General features: G+C 38.2%; 1 protein-coding gene across 3 annotated transcripts in view; it reads right to left on the reverse strand.

The window, feature by feature from the left end:
• Nucleotides 1-1,979: 1,979 nt before the first annotated feature.
• The window catches only part of PLAG1 (PLAG1 zinc finger), a 33,023-nt gene continuing 18,926 nt past the window's right edge, over nt 1,980-16,076 (reverse strand). The window contains exons 2-4 of one of the 3 annotated variants that reach the window (XM_075211368.1): nt 5,857-5,958; nt 3,811-4,169; nt 1,980-3,419 (exon numbers count right to left, since the gene is read on the reverse strand). In XM_075211368.1, the coding sequence (XP_075067469.1) occupies nt 2,174-3,419; nt 3,811-4,052 (1,488 nt within the window). In that variant the 5' untranslated portion in view covers nt 4,053-4,169; nt 5,857-5,958 and the 3' untranslated portion in view covers nt 1,980-2,173. Of the gene's footprint in view, nt 3,420-3,810; nt 4,170-5,816; nt 5,959-16,076 lie in introns of all 3 variants that reach the window. The other 2 variants (XM_075211366.1, XM_075211369.1) reach the window with 2 other exon arrangements.

Genomic DNA, 16,076 nt, shown 5'->3' on the forward strand with positions numbered 1-16,076 from the left:
TATGCTGCAAAGAGTGGGGCTAATTATTAAGGCATTAAGAAATTAGTAACTGCTTATATATCATAGGCTTTTAGACTGAGGGTAAGACAACTGTAACATTATAGCCCATCTTAAGCCATGATGACCTATTAAGGTTCAACATATTGTCTTGATTTTTTTTCTGAATGAAGTATAATTCTTTGAAAGGAAAAAAAAAAAAATATCTTCTTCCAATAAAATGGTAAAATTTGTTTTTTTTTTATCCTGTACGGATGAGTGTGAATATATATATATATATATATATATATATATATATATATATATATATATATATATATATATATATATTCACACCACTTATTAATTATACACACATTCAAATACATAAAATATTTTATATCCAGACAGTAACTGAAACATAGTATGCTACAATAATATAAATATATGGCACTTTTGTATATGCAAAACAAATCCAATATAAGGCCATGAATTAAGATTTGTGGCAAAAGTATGTTTTAGCCTACATAAGGTGGCTTTCTAATATAATAGACAGCAAATTTAATATACAAATGTTTCATTTTAGGTAGTCTGTCTGTAATATGGACAAAAATAAATGGGAATGAGAACAGTGACTGAAATTCAGAAATATAACATGAAACAAAAATCACCCTACATAAACAAAACAAAAAAAACTCTAAGATTTATGGCACACAGAAACCACCGTGCATTTTAAATATTTTAAATGCAAAAATAACCAAAACAGAAAAGTAAAAAAAAAAAAAAAAAAAAAAAAAAAAAAGCCTAACAAGTGTGTTTCTTAAAGAGAAATCCCTCCCTAAAAAAAAAAAATCTTTAACCTCTCTCAAAATGGTTTAAGCTAGTTCTTAAAATATTTCAAATATTCCCTTCTATGTTTTATAGTTGTGCCGTATTCCTTATTTTGAGAAGAAAAAAAGGCAACCTTGAACACTTGTTGCTCAGTGAAAGCCATCATTTTGTTTCATAGAAACTATAGGATGAATATTTTATCAGAGCTGTTTGTGCAAACACATGCACAGATTTCAAATTTTAGCTCCGAAACACAAAAGCAGTTTGCATTAAAAAAATATACAATTCCTACTATATAATGCCTTTTAGAAGAAAAAAAAAAAAAATACTGTTAGAAATACAAGGGATATTTACAAGTTAAAGTATAACCCCCCCTAAAATTATGCACTAAGAAAATATAATTGGAACTTTAATCCACATAATGTTTATGCCCTGCCATATTATAAGTAATTTATTTTATATATATATATTAACAATGTAACTTTTCGGTTATAGACTTTGTTTTTCTTTCTAAATCACTAATATCAGAACATGTTATTGGGGCAGGTTATAACGGTTACTAAGCAAAGTGGCATAAGCAATGTGCTTTTACTTAACTCCTTAGAGTATTTTGAAATCTTGGTAATAGAAAAAGGTCCATAGCCAAGTACATATATTTGCAAGTGCTGGCAGCGTGTATCTATTGAATGATGGTACTACCCCAGTTATACAGATATTTGCTTCAAAACAGTATATATTTTTGACACTGGCTTATTGAAGGCTCTGATGTAGTAATCACATACTACAGGTCATTCTTCTCCCTCAAAACAATCTTTTGGAAAGAAAAACCCAAAAGGAAAATAATTTTCCTTGTGTGAAGGTATAAAATATACATTTCATGCAAAGGTGCAAAGAAGTTTTACATAAGTCCGATGCTGGGTTTAAAATGTTTTTTTTTTTGCAAGGTCATTGCTGTGAAACATGTTCCAATTAAACAGGAAATTATTTGATGAATCATTGTCAAGTCAATGATTTACATAATAGCTACTTTGGCATTTCAAAACTATAAAAAAAAATCTTATTAAATTGACTATTGGTTCTTCATTCAATAAAATGTGACCGATATGAATTATTTCATAGGAAGTCAGGATTAAAATATAAGAATATTATTTTCCTACTGGGAGAAAAATAAAAAATAAAGATCAGCTGTCAGAATAAAATACAACCTCAAATAGAAAGGAGTCTAACACCAAAGTAAACAATTAAGACACTTGTAAAAAGGTGAAAAGCTAACATTGTACTGGCTTAATAAGATTAATATCAGAGGTGTTTCAAATGTCTTTTCATTGGCACTAGTATTAAAAATTAGCTAAGACAATCCAATCCACTACTGGAAAGCTTGATGAAATCGTGGCAATGTTGTGGTTGTACTTAGATTGCTTGTGAAAGCAGAGGACAACGAGTGTAAAGAACCGAAACACATATTGCTAGGGTCTTGAGGATCCTGTGGAGGGAGCTGTGCCATTGAGGAACTGGCCTCTTCTTGAGAGTAGCCCATTCCTAAATTCCCAACTGATACAGGTGTATTGTATGGAGGGCCATTGGCAGGTATGAAATTGAACAGCTGACTGAAGTCCAAAGATGATGCGTTGAGAGGTTCGCTAATGGAAACAGAACTTTTAGAGAGGGACACGCCATCAGGACCATCATCTAATGACCCTACTTGAGGATCCAAACTTAACTTAGATGATGAAGGGGACTCCTGGGAGGAAGGCGTCATGCCACTTTGCAACTCCATAAGGTAACTTTCTATCTCCACTTTCAACGGTTGCTCTTTCTCAGGCATCGAAATAGCATATGAGGTAGAATTGAGTGGGTATTTCAGCGAAAGATGGTGCGAGGGATGGATATGATCCATATCTATAGGGCAAGGCATACCCATAGACAATGCTGGAGCGACCATTTGGTGTGTAGTTGCAGAACTCTGCATGGACTGAATTTGCGTGTTATAGAGGTTCAACTGCAAACTATTTGTGAATGGCTTTGATGTCAGTTCATTGGAAGATAAGGACATCACGGGAAGCAGCTCATCTTTAATAGGAACACCGCAGGTGAAGTGATCCAACAGGTCCACAGGTTCAGTTTTCACTTTCAGCAGTTCTTGATTGTGACTTTTCTTCATATGACGGGTTAGATGATCCTTTCGCCCAAACCTCTGTGCACAATACTGACAAAGGAAGTCTTTTCTCCCAGTGTGCACTACCATGTGTCTACGGACATCCTTACGGGTGTAAAAGCGCCGATCACAATGCTCGCATTGGTGTTTTTTCTCCTTAACACCACTGGAAGATTTGCCTGCATGGGTCTTTAGGTGCTCCAGTAGCACCACCGTGCTTTCAAAAGTCTGCAAGCATACTTTACAGGTGAGGTCTCCACTTGTAGCAGCATGCAAGGCCAAATGACGTTTAAACCCAAGCTTGGTATTGTAGTTCTTTCCACATTCTTCACACTTAAATGCTTCTTTATTGGGATCATGGGTATGCAGGTGATTCTTAAGATGATCTTTCCGGTGAAACATTTTCTCACAATAATTACACTTGTGGGTTTTCTCTGGAGAATGTGTAGCCATATGCCTTTAAAAATAAACCGAGACAACCACAAATAATCATTAGTATCACAATGTAACAAAGTATGCATCTTGTAACTAAACCCTATACATTAATACATACAACCCAATCCCCCCCTGCTGAAAAACAAAACAGAACTCAATGCCAGTATTCTCAAAACTTTTACAACAAAGCACATTATTTTATCCCATGGCCCTTAAGAGTACAGATTAAGCACATTTTAGACAAAACAAATTATAGATGAATGCAATTTTGCTGGATTTCAATGACACCTTCTTGAAAAGAAAATACATTACAGCAAACGTCTTGCATTGTATTCAATTTAAAAACGTATACAACAAATGCTGCAAGTGGGCAAAAAGTTAATGTAAGCTGAAAAGAAAATAAGAGTTTATACCTTAATAATTTGTATTTAGAAACAAAGGCCTTGGTGCAGTCTTGTTGTGTGCACTTGTAGGGCCTCTCTCCTGTGTGAGTGTATGAATGGACTTTTAATTTTTCAACACTGTTAAATGCCTTGTCACACAGTTGGCAAGGGAAGTTTTTTCTTGGTTTTGTTTCACCACGTTTACGCTTCCCTGAAGGGACTTTCTGGGAATCTCTTACTTCTGACAAATCACCGGGAATGACAGTGGCCATCGCAGTCTAAACCAGGCCTTCTTGTTGGACAACTGGCAACTGCCCAACTCCACTAAGTGACAGCGTTTTTGGTGGCTTCGCAAGTTCCATGTGGTCGAAAAACAAAACAAAGGGGGACTGAAAAAAGAAAAATAATATAATATAACTATATTGCAATGGAGTTTTTCTAAATAAGCTAAGCGATGCCTTTGAAAGCATGAAACAAGAAACAAAGCCACATGTTATAGCAATGAAAGCTTAGTAATTTACCAAGAACTGTCATCCTGGAGCAATGCTGCATGTTAGAAGTTTTAGAACTCAATGTTTCAAATTAAGTGTAAGCGATAGTAACAAATCATGTGTGTGCGTTAAGTTTATACATTTTAAGATATCAAACTTTTTTTTGTCAGGTACCTTGTTTTTAAAGGGGAAACAATCAGCATGTGGTGGAAGGGGTCAATGTTATTCTAACTAACGATACCCTCATGGCATATAAAAAGCACTGTGCCAGCTTTGAATGTGGCACCAATTCAGAGGCAAGTAGAGAGAAGCCTGGGAACAGTACACTGAACAGGGAGTACATGGGATAACTAGGGATTTATATGAATTGCGCACTGGTACCAAAATGCTCAGTTAAGTGAAGTAGGAGAGATGTAAATGGCACAAAGTTAATAGGACATGTCTGTTTAAAGGCTTCTAATGTCAATGGGGACCATCATACATTTAACATGGTAACTGGGATTCATCTATTCAGCCTACGACATATACCTTTTATTTTAGTGAACAGTGCATGTTGTTCCTTTTATCTGAACAAGGCCGTTCGCACAAAGCAATAAAAGTATGCTTTTTGCGAACATGGAAGACACATCCACTTCTTTGATAAAGGGTGACCAAATAGATATAGTGTATATTCAAAAACACTTTTTTTCTTCCAATGCTCTTTTGAAAAGCATGCACCGTATTATGGCAGTTTTAATTTTGCCCAGCGCCAAAGTGGCTTGTGAGTAAACAGACAACAAAACACACCACACTCAAAACACTACCATCACAGTAGTATACATTACAACACTGTTCTTTTGTTGAGATTGTACATTTTTGGAATATTAAAGGGTTACCTACAAGCCTCAAATATGATAAGTTTGCATAAAGTGTACACTAATTACTAGAACTATGTGTCACATTTTCAGGACAAACCATGCATTAAAGCACAAAGAAAAATAAATTGAGTCTAAATGGAGTCGGTGGATTATACGCGAAAATTGTTACTTGTCAAAATACATACATATTATATTTGTGAGATGAATTTTCAAATAGCTTCAAATTGTATTTTTAAATGAGAGGCTCTTAAATAATCAAACTCTTTCAATGTTGCCACTATAAGCGCAATATGCAGGTGTACATAATTTAATTTAAAGTGATAATTTAAGCCAGTCTTTATCTCAGCAAAATTAAGTATTCACATAGGTTAGTACAGATAATAAATGTGAATAAGAATTAGCACAGTTTTAATGTGGTTGACATATATTGGGGATGTTGCAAGTAGCCTAAGCAATCCAGAAACTTTTGTAACTTTCTTCCCCCTCCCATGCTCAGATTTGCAGAGTAACCTAAAAGACCAAGAAACACCACTGAAGAGTGATGTGAAGTCACATCTTGTTGTAAAACCATTTGATACCACTCAAATTATTTCTCCACATATAAGGATTTCAGATAGCACCAACGTGACATATTGGAAAAAACTAATGGCAGACAAGCATTATTTCATTAAAAAAATAAAAATCATACTTAAAAATTTGAAATTTGACAGATTCCGTTCGATTCACACCTGGTGGTTGTCCAATAGTCTTCCGTTTGATTCTGGTCTTAACCTGTCCCGCTAGCACTTCTTGGAGGAGACCAGACTCTAGAAGTTTCCATTTTCTTAAGCCTGTAAAGATTAAAACAATATTACTACAAATAGTTGCAAAAATCATCACTGAACCACATTGCCACATTTTCAAAATATGGAGCATTTTAAAAAAAGTTAATCATAACATATATAGATATTTGGAACCTGGAATCCAGCAGACCCTCACAATCATATCCAATAATTCTCAAAAGTTCAGGACTCAATTTACATGTATGTGAAAAGTGCAAGATGTCAGCACTTCATGTGTAGAGCTTCCAAATACATGGGTTGTCCCAGTATTTTTTTTTTATTTGTTTTAACTTTAAAACTTTGAATTATTATTTCTGAAGTCTCAGGAATTTAGTAAATATATTTCAGCAACAGTCTCAACCCTTTTACTACCAGGGTGGTGTCCATGCAACATTATGCCAACATCAAGCAGTGTATGGTCAACCTCATATGTTGAAAACATATGACTGCAAAGTTAATTCTAAATTATCAAGTCAATTCCCGATAAGTTACAAGGCATTTCGCTCTGTTAAAATTCTAGCCAATTCTAAAAATGTTAACATGTGTTTGTAAGATATAGAATGTAAAATAAAAAAAAAATATTTATGTCTTTATCATATAATGAATCTGGGGAAAAATTTGTTTTACATTTCCACAACGTGGTGATTGCACACATTAATGTATCCTATTCATTATGCCACCTTCATTTGATTTTAGAACACATACAAATCTTGTAGTACAAGAACAAATATATTTAAAAATTGGAAAACAACAAATTAAAAATTGACACTTACATCTTCCTTCGAGAAGTCAAAAAGTTCAGATTTGTACTACATTTAAAAAGTAGTGTAACCTCCAAAATTTGCTTTGCTTAATTGTGCCTACTACAGAAGTGTGCCTTAGCCATTGCAATGTGCTATCCCGCCATACAAGCTATGAGCAATTTCAGTGGGTTATATTCACCATTTCTTTGCCTGATCTCTATCAACTTTTTGGAATTTGGTAGATTTGGCCACAGCCCTAATGAATACATTATCCACACACATTCACACTCCAAAATACAGAATTGGGACATCTAAAAGTGTTAATTCCAATCATTTTATCAACCGTTAAATAAGATTGGGTCACATCGTCTCCGATATATCACGGTTGCACATATGTTATACAATGTATGATATTACGCATTTAACCAGATAGTTATCTATGTTTTCGATACCAGCTGGCTTCGTGGACATATTCATGCTAATTTTATTCATGTTTTATAATTTAAATTATCTGATTCTATGATAGGACGTTTCCTTTTAAGTGTAAAATGCAGGCAAATTAGTTTTTTTTTTCTAATTTAAATGTTCAAATTTATATTTATTTAAAAGCTCCAATATCATGACAGAACTTGATGCACAAAAAAAAAAAAAATGTCTAAACTGGTCTGAAACAAAAAACAGAAACAAAACCCTTAAACTTTTTGTCTAGACAAAATACAATGATTTAAAAAAGTGAAACCCATATAGTAATCTATAAAGAAAACAAACAAACATTTGGTATATCAAAAATGTGTAACTGATGCACCTGGACATCTCATTCATCAATGAATAACTGGAATGTTTTTGGGTTTTTTTAATGTACGAAAGGTAATTTATTCTTCCAGACCGTTCTCTGGGGGTTATATTTACTAAACTGCAGATGCTGCCTATAACAACAACCAGATTCTAGTTCTCATTTATTTAGTACATTCTACAAAATGACAGCTAGAATCTGGTTGCTATGATCCAACCATGGCCTTGCAGAAAAGCAATTACTTTCATTGTGCTTTCTTGAAGGATGTATCTCGATATCCCCATCACTAAATGTCATGGTATGGCCAAACTGCAACTCATTGTTTTCTTTAATGCCTCCATTAAAACTACAAGGACCTTGGTGAATGCTCTTGGAGATGTAAAGAGGTAGCACGGTGGTCTAGTGGTTAGCACTTCTCCCTCAAAGCACTGGGGTCATGAGTTCGATTCCCGACCATGGCCTTATCTGTGTGGAGTTTGTATGTTCTCCCTGTGTCTGCGTGGGTTCCTCCGGGTGCTCCGGTTTCCTCCCACACTCCAAAAACATACTGGTAGGTTAATTGGCTGCTATCAAAATTGACCCTAGTCTCTCTCTGTGTGTCTATATTAGGGAATTTAGACTGTAAGCTTCAATGGGGCAGAGACTGATGTGAGAGTTCTCTGTACAGCGCTGTGGAATTAGTGGCGCTATATAAATAAATGATGAAAGGTAGGCAAAGAAACTGAAAATGGTAACTTAGAATGCAAAATGCAAAATCAATACCCTTTCTCTATATGCCTTGAGGATTGAATTTACTGACTCCATATGAAAGGGTCTTGTGTGTACATGTCTGTTGAGTCTCTTAGATCTTGTAACAGTCCCTTTCCCGTAAGATTAAGGCGTGTATGGGTGTGTGTGTGTTTCAGTTCCTGGCCCACTAGTTTATCTTTACTTTTGGTGCGGGATAATACCCTTGTTCAGTGACACCAGAGGGAGACCAAGGAACCCTCTGCCCTAGTTTCTTTTTTAGTAAGTTTGCCTAACGAGTGCACATTTGAGAGAGTATATCGGCTCACAGGTAAAGTAAACAGATTAACCTTTAGCTTATCATATAAAACAGTTCTTAATATCCTAAAGACTAGCGTCAGAGGTACCTCTGCATCTTTAGCTTTATCAATCCCCGACATTAGTGCCCATGTGCAGGCCATCATGTCCACCAGCACTACATAAAGTTGTCCTGTACACTCTTGTTTTTCTACCAGGAAGAGATTGGAATAAAATCTAGTGCCTTGTAGTATTAATTGAAATTATGGTTTTCTTCAAAAGTGTCTGTAGACTGTGGCACAAAGCCTCCCGATGCAGTGAGGATTTTGGGTACTTGGACTCAAATGTTTCCCATGAGAACCTCTTGAAACACTTTCTGTAATCTCTTGTCAGAACATCAAATACCAACCTATTTTGATATTAGAGTATCCAAATAGCTTGAAATCCTAATGAAACTTCTGGATATTGCGCTGTTTCAAAGTCATGGTGTATTTTTAGATCATTTCAATCTTTGCCTCCAGAGGAAGTGGAAAGTTGCCCTTGTTTCCCTAAAGAGCTGACAGGAGAAAGTTTCTCCAGCAACACATCAGAAAATCTGTCTCTTCTGAGATTTAGCACTTGCTATCTTATATATCATTAGATCAAATGAGTCTCTAAAGAGTAATGAACCTTCATAAGGAAGTGTAGTTAAACTGTATGTAGATTGTGGATTTGCCACCTAAGGCCTTAACCAAAGGGCTCTTGGCTACTATTGTATTTGTTACACTGTGGCTGAAAGAATGATATCAGCAAGGAGTTAACCAATTTGTGAGTGCTGCAAGGGAGTCTGAGGAATAGGATTCGTAATGTCACAAGTCTCCATCTACTAATAAGGGATGGATAACGGAAAATGAGAAGTCAAAAAAAAAAAAAAAAAAAAAAAGTGAAAAAGTGAAGTATTCTTTAAAATTTTTAGTCCTCATTGTGTGAATGTCGAGGATTTAATTTGTAAATCATACCTTCAGATTCAGGACAGTTGGCAGACTGTCCTGCTCTCTCCTACCTGTTGTCACTTTCACCACCTGTGGCTGCTGGTGTCTTTAGTTCAGTTGCTGCTTGTCTGGATACTGGAATGTTGGAGGCCCTATTTGGGAAACAAATGGGTACATGTAATTTAGAAATCCCCAACCAGCCATGGTGTTTAATCAATACAACCCATGTTTTATAATTAGGACTCCTTCCAGCCCCGCCATTAAAATACTAGCATTCACATTTAATATAAATAGCTGCTGCTGATAAATAAACCTATTTCTCTCCCTCCAAACAACCCCAGCAATAAATTAAATAGCATTTACGTTTAATAAATATACCCATTTCCCGCAACCATCGATGCTATTAAATAATTCAAATTCCCATTAAATAGACATTTCCCTAAACAGCCCCCACTTTCAATAGTCCCCAAACCAACCCAGCATTAAAGGTCCAACCACCCCATCTTAAATTGCCCAGCACATCACCCCACAAATAAAATAGCACAAATAAAATAATTAGCCCCCACTTAAACCCCAGCATTATTAGCATGCCACCCACTTTATATTAACATTCTTCTCCTTCCCTCATGCCTGAGTACATGCCCCCAATTGATATTATGCCACACAGTAGTGCCCCCAAATCATATCCCCCCGTTTTCTGTGTGGCATCCTCTCTTCTCCCCCCCCCCCCTCCCCTGTTTAGTGTACTTATATTCTCAGCTTCATTTCTGTCTGTGTTTGTCTTCTGCCCGTTCTTCGACAGCTGCCTTGCAGACTTGAATGTGGCGTGTGTAGTCATGCGGCTGGTTCCAGGGGAGGACCGGCCCATCTGATCATCGGCCCTTGCGGCATTAGCCAGAATAAGCCAGATGGCCAATCCGGCCCTGTGTAGGTATGTATAGGATAAGAGAACCTCAACATGCTTAAAAAATTGCTTGTTTATTGTACAGTATAGTGATCTCATCTACGATCAGCAACATTTTTCGGTTTTGTAAGTATGAAGTGACAGGGCTCCATTGAAGGCTGCACAGTAATTTGCACAAAGGGAATAGGGGAAATCCAGCAATGATGGGTAGAATTTGCATATGAATAGAGTAAAGATGATTCCATTGGAATTGAAAGCTATATTTGTTTAATGATCTGAAGGTTTTCAGAGGTTAAGATTTTGATAATTGCCAGTTTGGGAATGGATAAGTGTACAGAGTTCATGATCATCTGAGCAGTTTCTGCCAGTGCCAATGTATATCTGGTACATTCTGGGGATGAACATTACATGTATATTCTATACACAAGACACTGTGTGCAACAATATAAATAAAAACATTCTCCAGATGGCAAGCCACACACGATCACATTGTGCATGAAATTTTAAATAAATTGAGATAGATAGATATATAGAGATATATAGAGATATATAGAGATATATAGAGATATATAGAGATATATAGAGATATATAGAGATATATAGAGATATATAGAGATATATAGAGATATATAGAGATATATATATATATATATATATATATATATATTTTAACTAGAATAAAAAAGTGAAAGCAACATACACATAAGAAATCTAAATCAACATATCCGACTGGCATTCATAGAGATATAATAAACAGATTTAATTTTGTAAAACTGTCCTCACAAAATTCTAATACTGAATAGTGTGATAAATAACCCATACAATGATTTTACTTTAATAAAACGGAAATAAGTCACCATCAAGAAACCATGGGAGACCCTTTTTGCTTCCCTGCCAATAAGATAATTGATGCTGCTAATGAAAGGACACCAGTTGCATGTCCAAAAGTACCATCACCTCAATACAAAAGCTGAAGCCTTGGTAGATCAGTCTGAAGCATTCAGGTTTTACTATGGGTTTAAAACCCCCCCTTCTCACTATACAAGTCAGCTTCTCTCCTCCCTCCATGTCTTGAATATTTATTATCGTAGATTTGTAAGGCGCCACAGTGCCATACAGTAGGGAAAACAGGATGTACATAAAACATGGACATACAAGGTAGACAAAAATAAATGCAGACATGAAAACAAAGGTTATGAAGGACCCTGCTCATTAGAGAGCTTACATTTTAAGTAGAAGAGGGCACAGCTGAAACAAGAGAAGCAAATGTGTTTCAGAGTGGAGACTGGGATAGTTGTGAAGGTGCATTAGTGTGAATACTGTTATTGAAGATAAGGTCACCTCTAAAAAAAAGAGAGCATCTAAAGATTTGAAGCTTGTGGGAAAGTCTGATTGAGCATGGTAAGGAATTCCTTAAGTGGGAAGCAGAAAGGGAGAAGTCTTGTAGGTGGGAGTGAGAGGTGATTACCTTTCACTCCCACCTACAAGACGAGACAAGACGCATGTCAGAGGTAGATCTAAGAAATAGAAAGAAAGCATTTTGATATGAGATTTGAGATGTATGCAGGGGTAGTTGTGACAGGATGGACTGCCTATGCCACCCTGTCTGCTGTTGCTGGGAACCGGTTGGGCTTACTTTGCCAACGTTCCCTTTCGTTATCCCAAAAGTGCCGTAGTAGGAGGGGCTTACAAGTGCTGCCACCACTGGACTCCTTACCAGCATTCAGACCCGGGTTTCTTCGGGGTGACCAACGCTGCTAGCGTACCCTGTTACTGGTGTACCTGGGCTGGTACCCCTGACCTCGTCCTATAGATCAGGGTTGCTGTAGATGGATCCCCCCCCGACCTATCACACTGGTCAGAGCTGCTAGGTAGCGGGCAGAGCAGTGGTACTGGGTGCAAACCTCAGAACAGCCGGGAACAGATTAGAGTTGGGTCTAATCTGTAGGTCACAGGATAGAGAAGTTTCCAAGCAGGTCATTGAAGAAAGTGATGTTTAGTTGCTCTTACACTGGTTAAAAAAAAGGTACCAGTGATCAGGTCAGATGAAAGAAGAACAGCTTTTAATAGAAAACAGCCTTTACACACACATTTGAGACTTGACTTAGCAGGAGGCAATCCGTCCTCCTGTCCCTTTAACCAATCTGGGGAGATCCCAAGGCAGCAGTCCCTGCCCTGTCGCTAGTTGAAGCCATTTGCGCTCCAACTAGGGACTTCGCTTTATGGGACCCCCAGGAGGCGCTGCACCTCCTGGACCCATTTGCTTCCAATAGGCTGCTTGCCAAGTCCCTCCGGCAGCCACTGAAGCTTTCTGCCGGAGGGTGAAGGGGATCCAGGGCTGCCTCTGCAGCCCCAGCACAGGGTAAGTACTTTCATTTATTATACATATATACACACTTTACACACATATGCATTTAAAATAAACATTTATACACATAGATACACTCCCAGCATCTAGTGCCGGGAGTTAACCCATTCAGTGCTGAGCGCCGGTTCTTTACCGGAGCTGCACCGCCTACACATATTTTCCGTCTTTTCACTTTATTATAAATTTATACACTCCCAGGTGCCTAGCGCCGGGTGCTACTCAGCCTGCTCTACAGTGCACAACTTAAAATAAATTTGTATTAATTTTTTATACATTTTTAATAATAACCTTTCACGCTGCGCCTAGCGCCGGTGATTTAACCTCTCCAGCGCCTGGTAACACTCCCGGTGCCGGAGTCAGTTTCAAGATGGCACTTGCAGTACTCTGTACCGGGTGACACTCCTCCCACCCCTAGTCCATGCGGGCTACCAGCGAGCCATGGCCACACGATTTGACTCTTGGTCCCGCAGTCTCTTGGTGTTTCCGGAGGTGCCCCGGGGGATCCGGAACCCGGCTACAGTAGTGTTGTTGAGGGCTTTGTAGGTAAGGGTGAGTAATCTGAATTTGATTCTGGAGGACACAGGGAGCCAGTGCAGGGAATTGTAATGTGGTGCAGCAAACGTGGAATGATGAGAGGAAGATCAGTCTTGCAGCAGCATTTAAAATGGATTGAAGTGTGGCTATATGGGTGTCAGGAATGCCAGATAGCAGGAGGTTGCAATAGTCAAGACAGGAGATGAGAGAATGGATAAGAGTTTTGGTAGCATGTTGAGCAAATGTCTTGGTGGAGGTAGAGTCGACAGGACTGGGAGAGAGTCTGGATGTGAGGAATAAAGCAGATAATTTCTTCATCGCAGCCTTTACTATGGGATGTATCCAAGCAATACACAAGGGAACAAAGTCAGTCAGCATATATACTAGATAAAGAATTTATTTAGCAGCGGACTATAGAACATACATCCCAAATTGAGAATCTACCAATGATACATCATCAAGATGATCATGACAGGAAAAGGTTTGGCAGGTAGCCCATCCTGCTGCTCTGCACAACTGTCACACAAGCCTGAGCCTTCTTTGCCCAGGATGTAACTAACACTCATGTTGAATTGGCTCTCAGTACGTCAGGTACTGACTGCCCACTCCTCTTGTTTTCCTGTACGATCTCTTCTCTGATCCACATGAACAAAGTTTTTTTTAGAGAGAGCATATCCTTCTCAATGGTCGGCAGGTACTACAACCAGCTTTGCTTTTCTGAACTCACATTTTCTAAACAATATAGAAATTGCCCTGTCCAGATCTAGAGAATGTGGTTTATTTTCGCTCTATTCTTTAGGTTGTGGAAAGATATTTGGTAGCACTACTTTTTGATTGATGTGGAATGTAGACACTACTTCTGGTAGAAAAGCAGGATTGGCTCTCAACACTATCTGAAAACATTCAAAAAGGTTCCTTGCGCCATAGTGCTTGTAACTTTACAGCGGCACCGACAGAAGTCACTGTCACTAGAAATAACACTTTCATTTCATTAGTACTTTTAGTGATTCAAAGCAGTCATCCACTAACATATTGGGGACTAAACTGAAGTCCAATGTAGCCCCCCCCCTCCCCAAAAAAATAATCTTGAAGGATACATCCATTTTACTGCTTGAAACCCCCCCCCCCCCCCATAATTAGTTATTCCGAAGCCAATTTGGTACTCGGCAGGACACAATGTTACACTTTTAGTGACTAAGGCAAGACCTTTAGTAAGTCCGAGACTGTATGGAACAGCCATTAAAAAAAGTTTAAATTTTAGACACTCACCAAAACAAGTATTTTCCATATTCTCTAGTAGATAATAGAATTATTTTCCCTAGCTTGCAGAACTGTACAGATGACGGATTCTGAAACTCCTTTATATATGAGAAACTCCTTCTCAATATCGAAGCCAATCAAAGCTAGATGTTTTAAATGTTATTGAAAAACTGGACCTTGGTTTAAAAAATCTGCCCAAACAGGTAGAGGCCAAGGGCTTTCACTGAGCATTTCACAGGCTCTTGGGAACCAAGTACCTTGGCCAAAATAGAATAGCATTACTGCTGCTCTCTCCTTTTGATTTTCCTCAGGTCATGAGGAATGAGCAGAAACGAAGGGAAGCTGTATCACAGGTGGAGCATTCAGAAAAGTGCTGAAGCATCTATTCCTTCTATTCCTGGAATTTTCTGCCGATAACGAAATCTGGGTACTTGGACATAATTGGCGACAAACCAGAATGCCAACATGTGAAAGAATATTCATATATTAAAACACTCCTAACATAGGGGCATACATAGAGCAGGGGTTTCTTCAGCATTTTGGGATTGAGCTACGGCTCCATCTTGTACTGTTTGAAGCAGTAACAGCGCTCTCCATTGGAACAGGGAATGCTTTTCTAGCAGTTTCAGGTTCCCATTGCCATTTACGGATGCCCAGTGATTATGCTGTTCGCAGACATCACTCCCGTGTGCGATTTTAAATTCTATTATGTGCTCACCAACACTGTTCCTGGAGGTAGAAGCACCGCAGCTCCCTGATCACAAGCCCCTCTTCAGCTTACCACACAAGTTGTGCATCGTTGAAACTGGAACTCAGGCAAGCACTGCAGGAAAAAAACAAAACTTCTCCCTAGCTGACCTGTCTAGCAAGAGACAGAAACAGACGCGGTGGAAGTGGTGAAGCTGAATTATATACTATGGGGATCTTTGTGTTTGACCCATCTCCAGCAAAACAAAACAGATGCAAACCCATAGTAAAGACTACCATGGATAAATGAAGGGGGACACTACAAAACATTGTTGAAAGAGTATATTTAACTTTCCACGCAGCCATTCACACAAATACCTGGACATTACTCTCCTCCCCATCTTATATGGCATGATACTAGGCTTTGTCCAAACAGTTGTTAAATGAGCTTTAGACCAAAGACCTTTTGGGTACATCTGTATAGTCCCGGCTCACAGGGGTTATACTTAGAGGCCGTTGTAATTAACATACCTAAGGCAGCATGGTGGCCCAGTTGTTAGCACTTCTGCCTCACAGAGCTGGGGTCATGAGTTTGGTTCCCTAACAGGGCCTTATCAGTGTGGAGTTTGTATGTTCTGTGTGTTTGCGTGAGTTTCCTCCTAGTGTTCTGGTTTCCTCCCACACTCCCAGAACATACTGGTAGGTTAATTGGCTGCTGATAAAAATTAACCCTAGTCTGTATTTGTGCAATAGGGAATTTAGACTGTAAGCTCCAATGGGACAGAGACTGATGCGAGTGTAATAAATTATGACGATATCTTAAGACAAATTTGAATATCCTTTT

Source organism: Mixophyes fleayi, chromosome 5 (assembly GCF_038048845.1).
Source record: "Mixophyes fleayi isolate aMixFle1 chromosome 5, aMixFle1.hap1, whole genome shotgun sequence".
Taxonomy (NCBI): Eukaryota; Metazoa; Chordata; class Amphibia; order Anura; family Limnodynastidae; genus Mixophyes; species Mixophyes fleayi.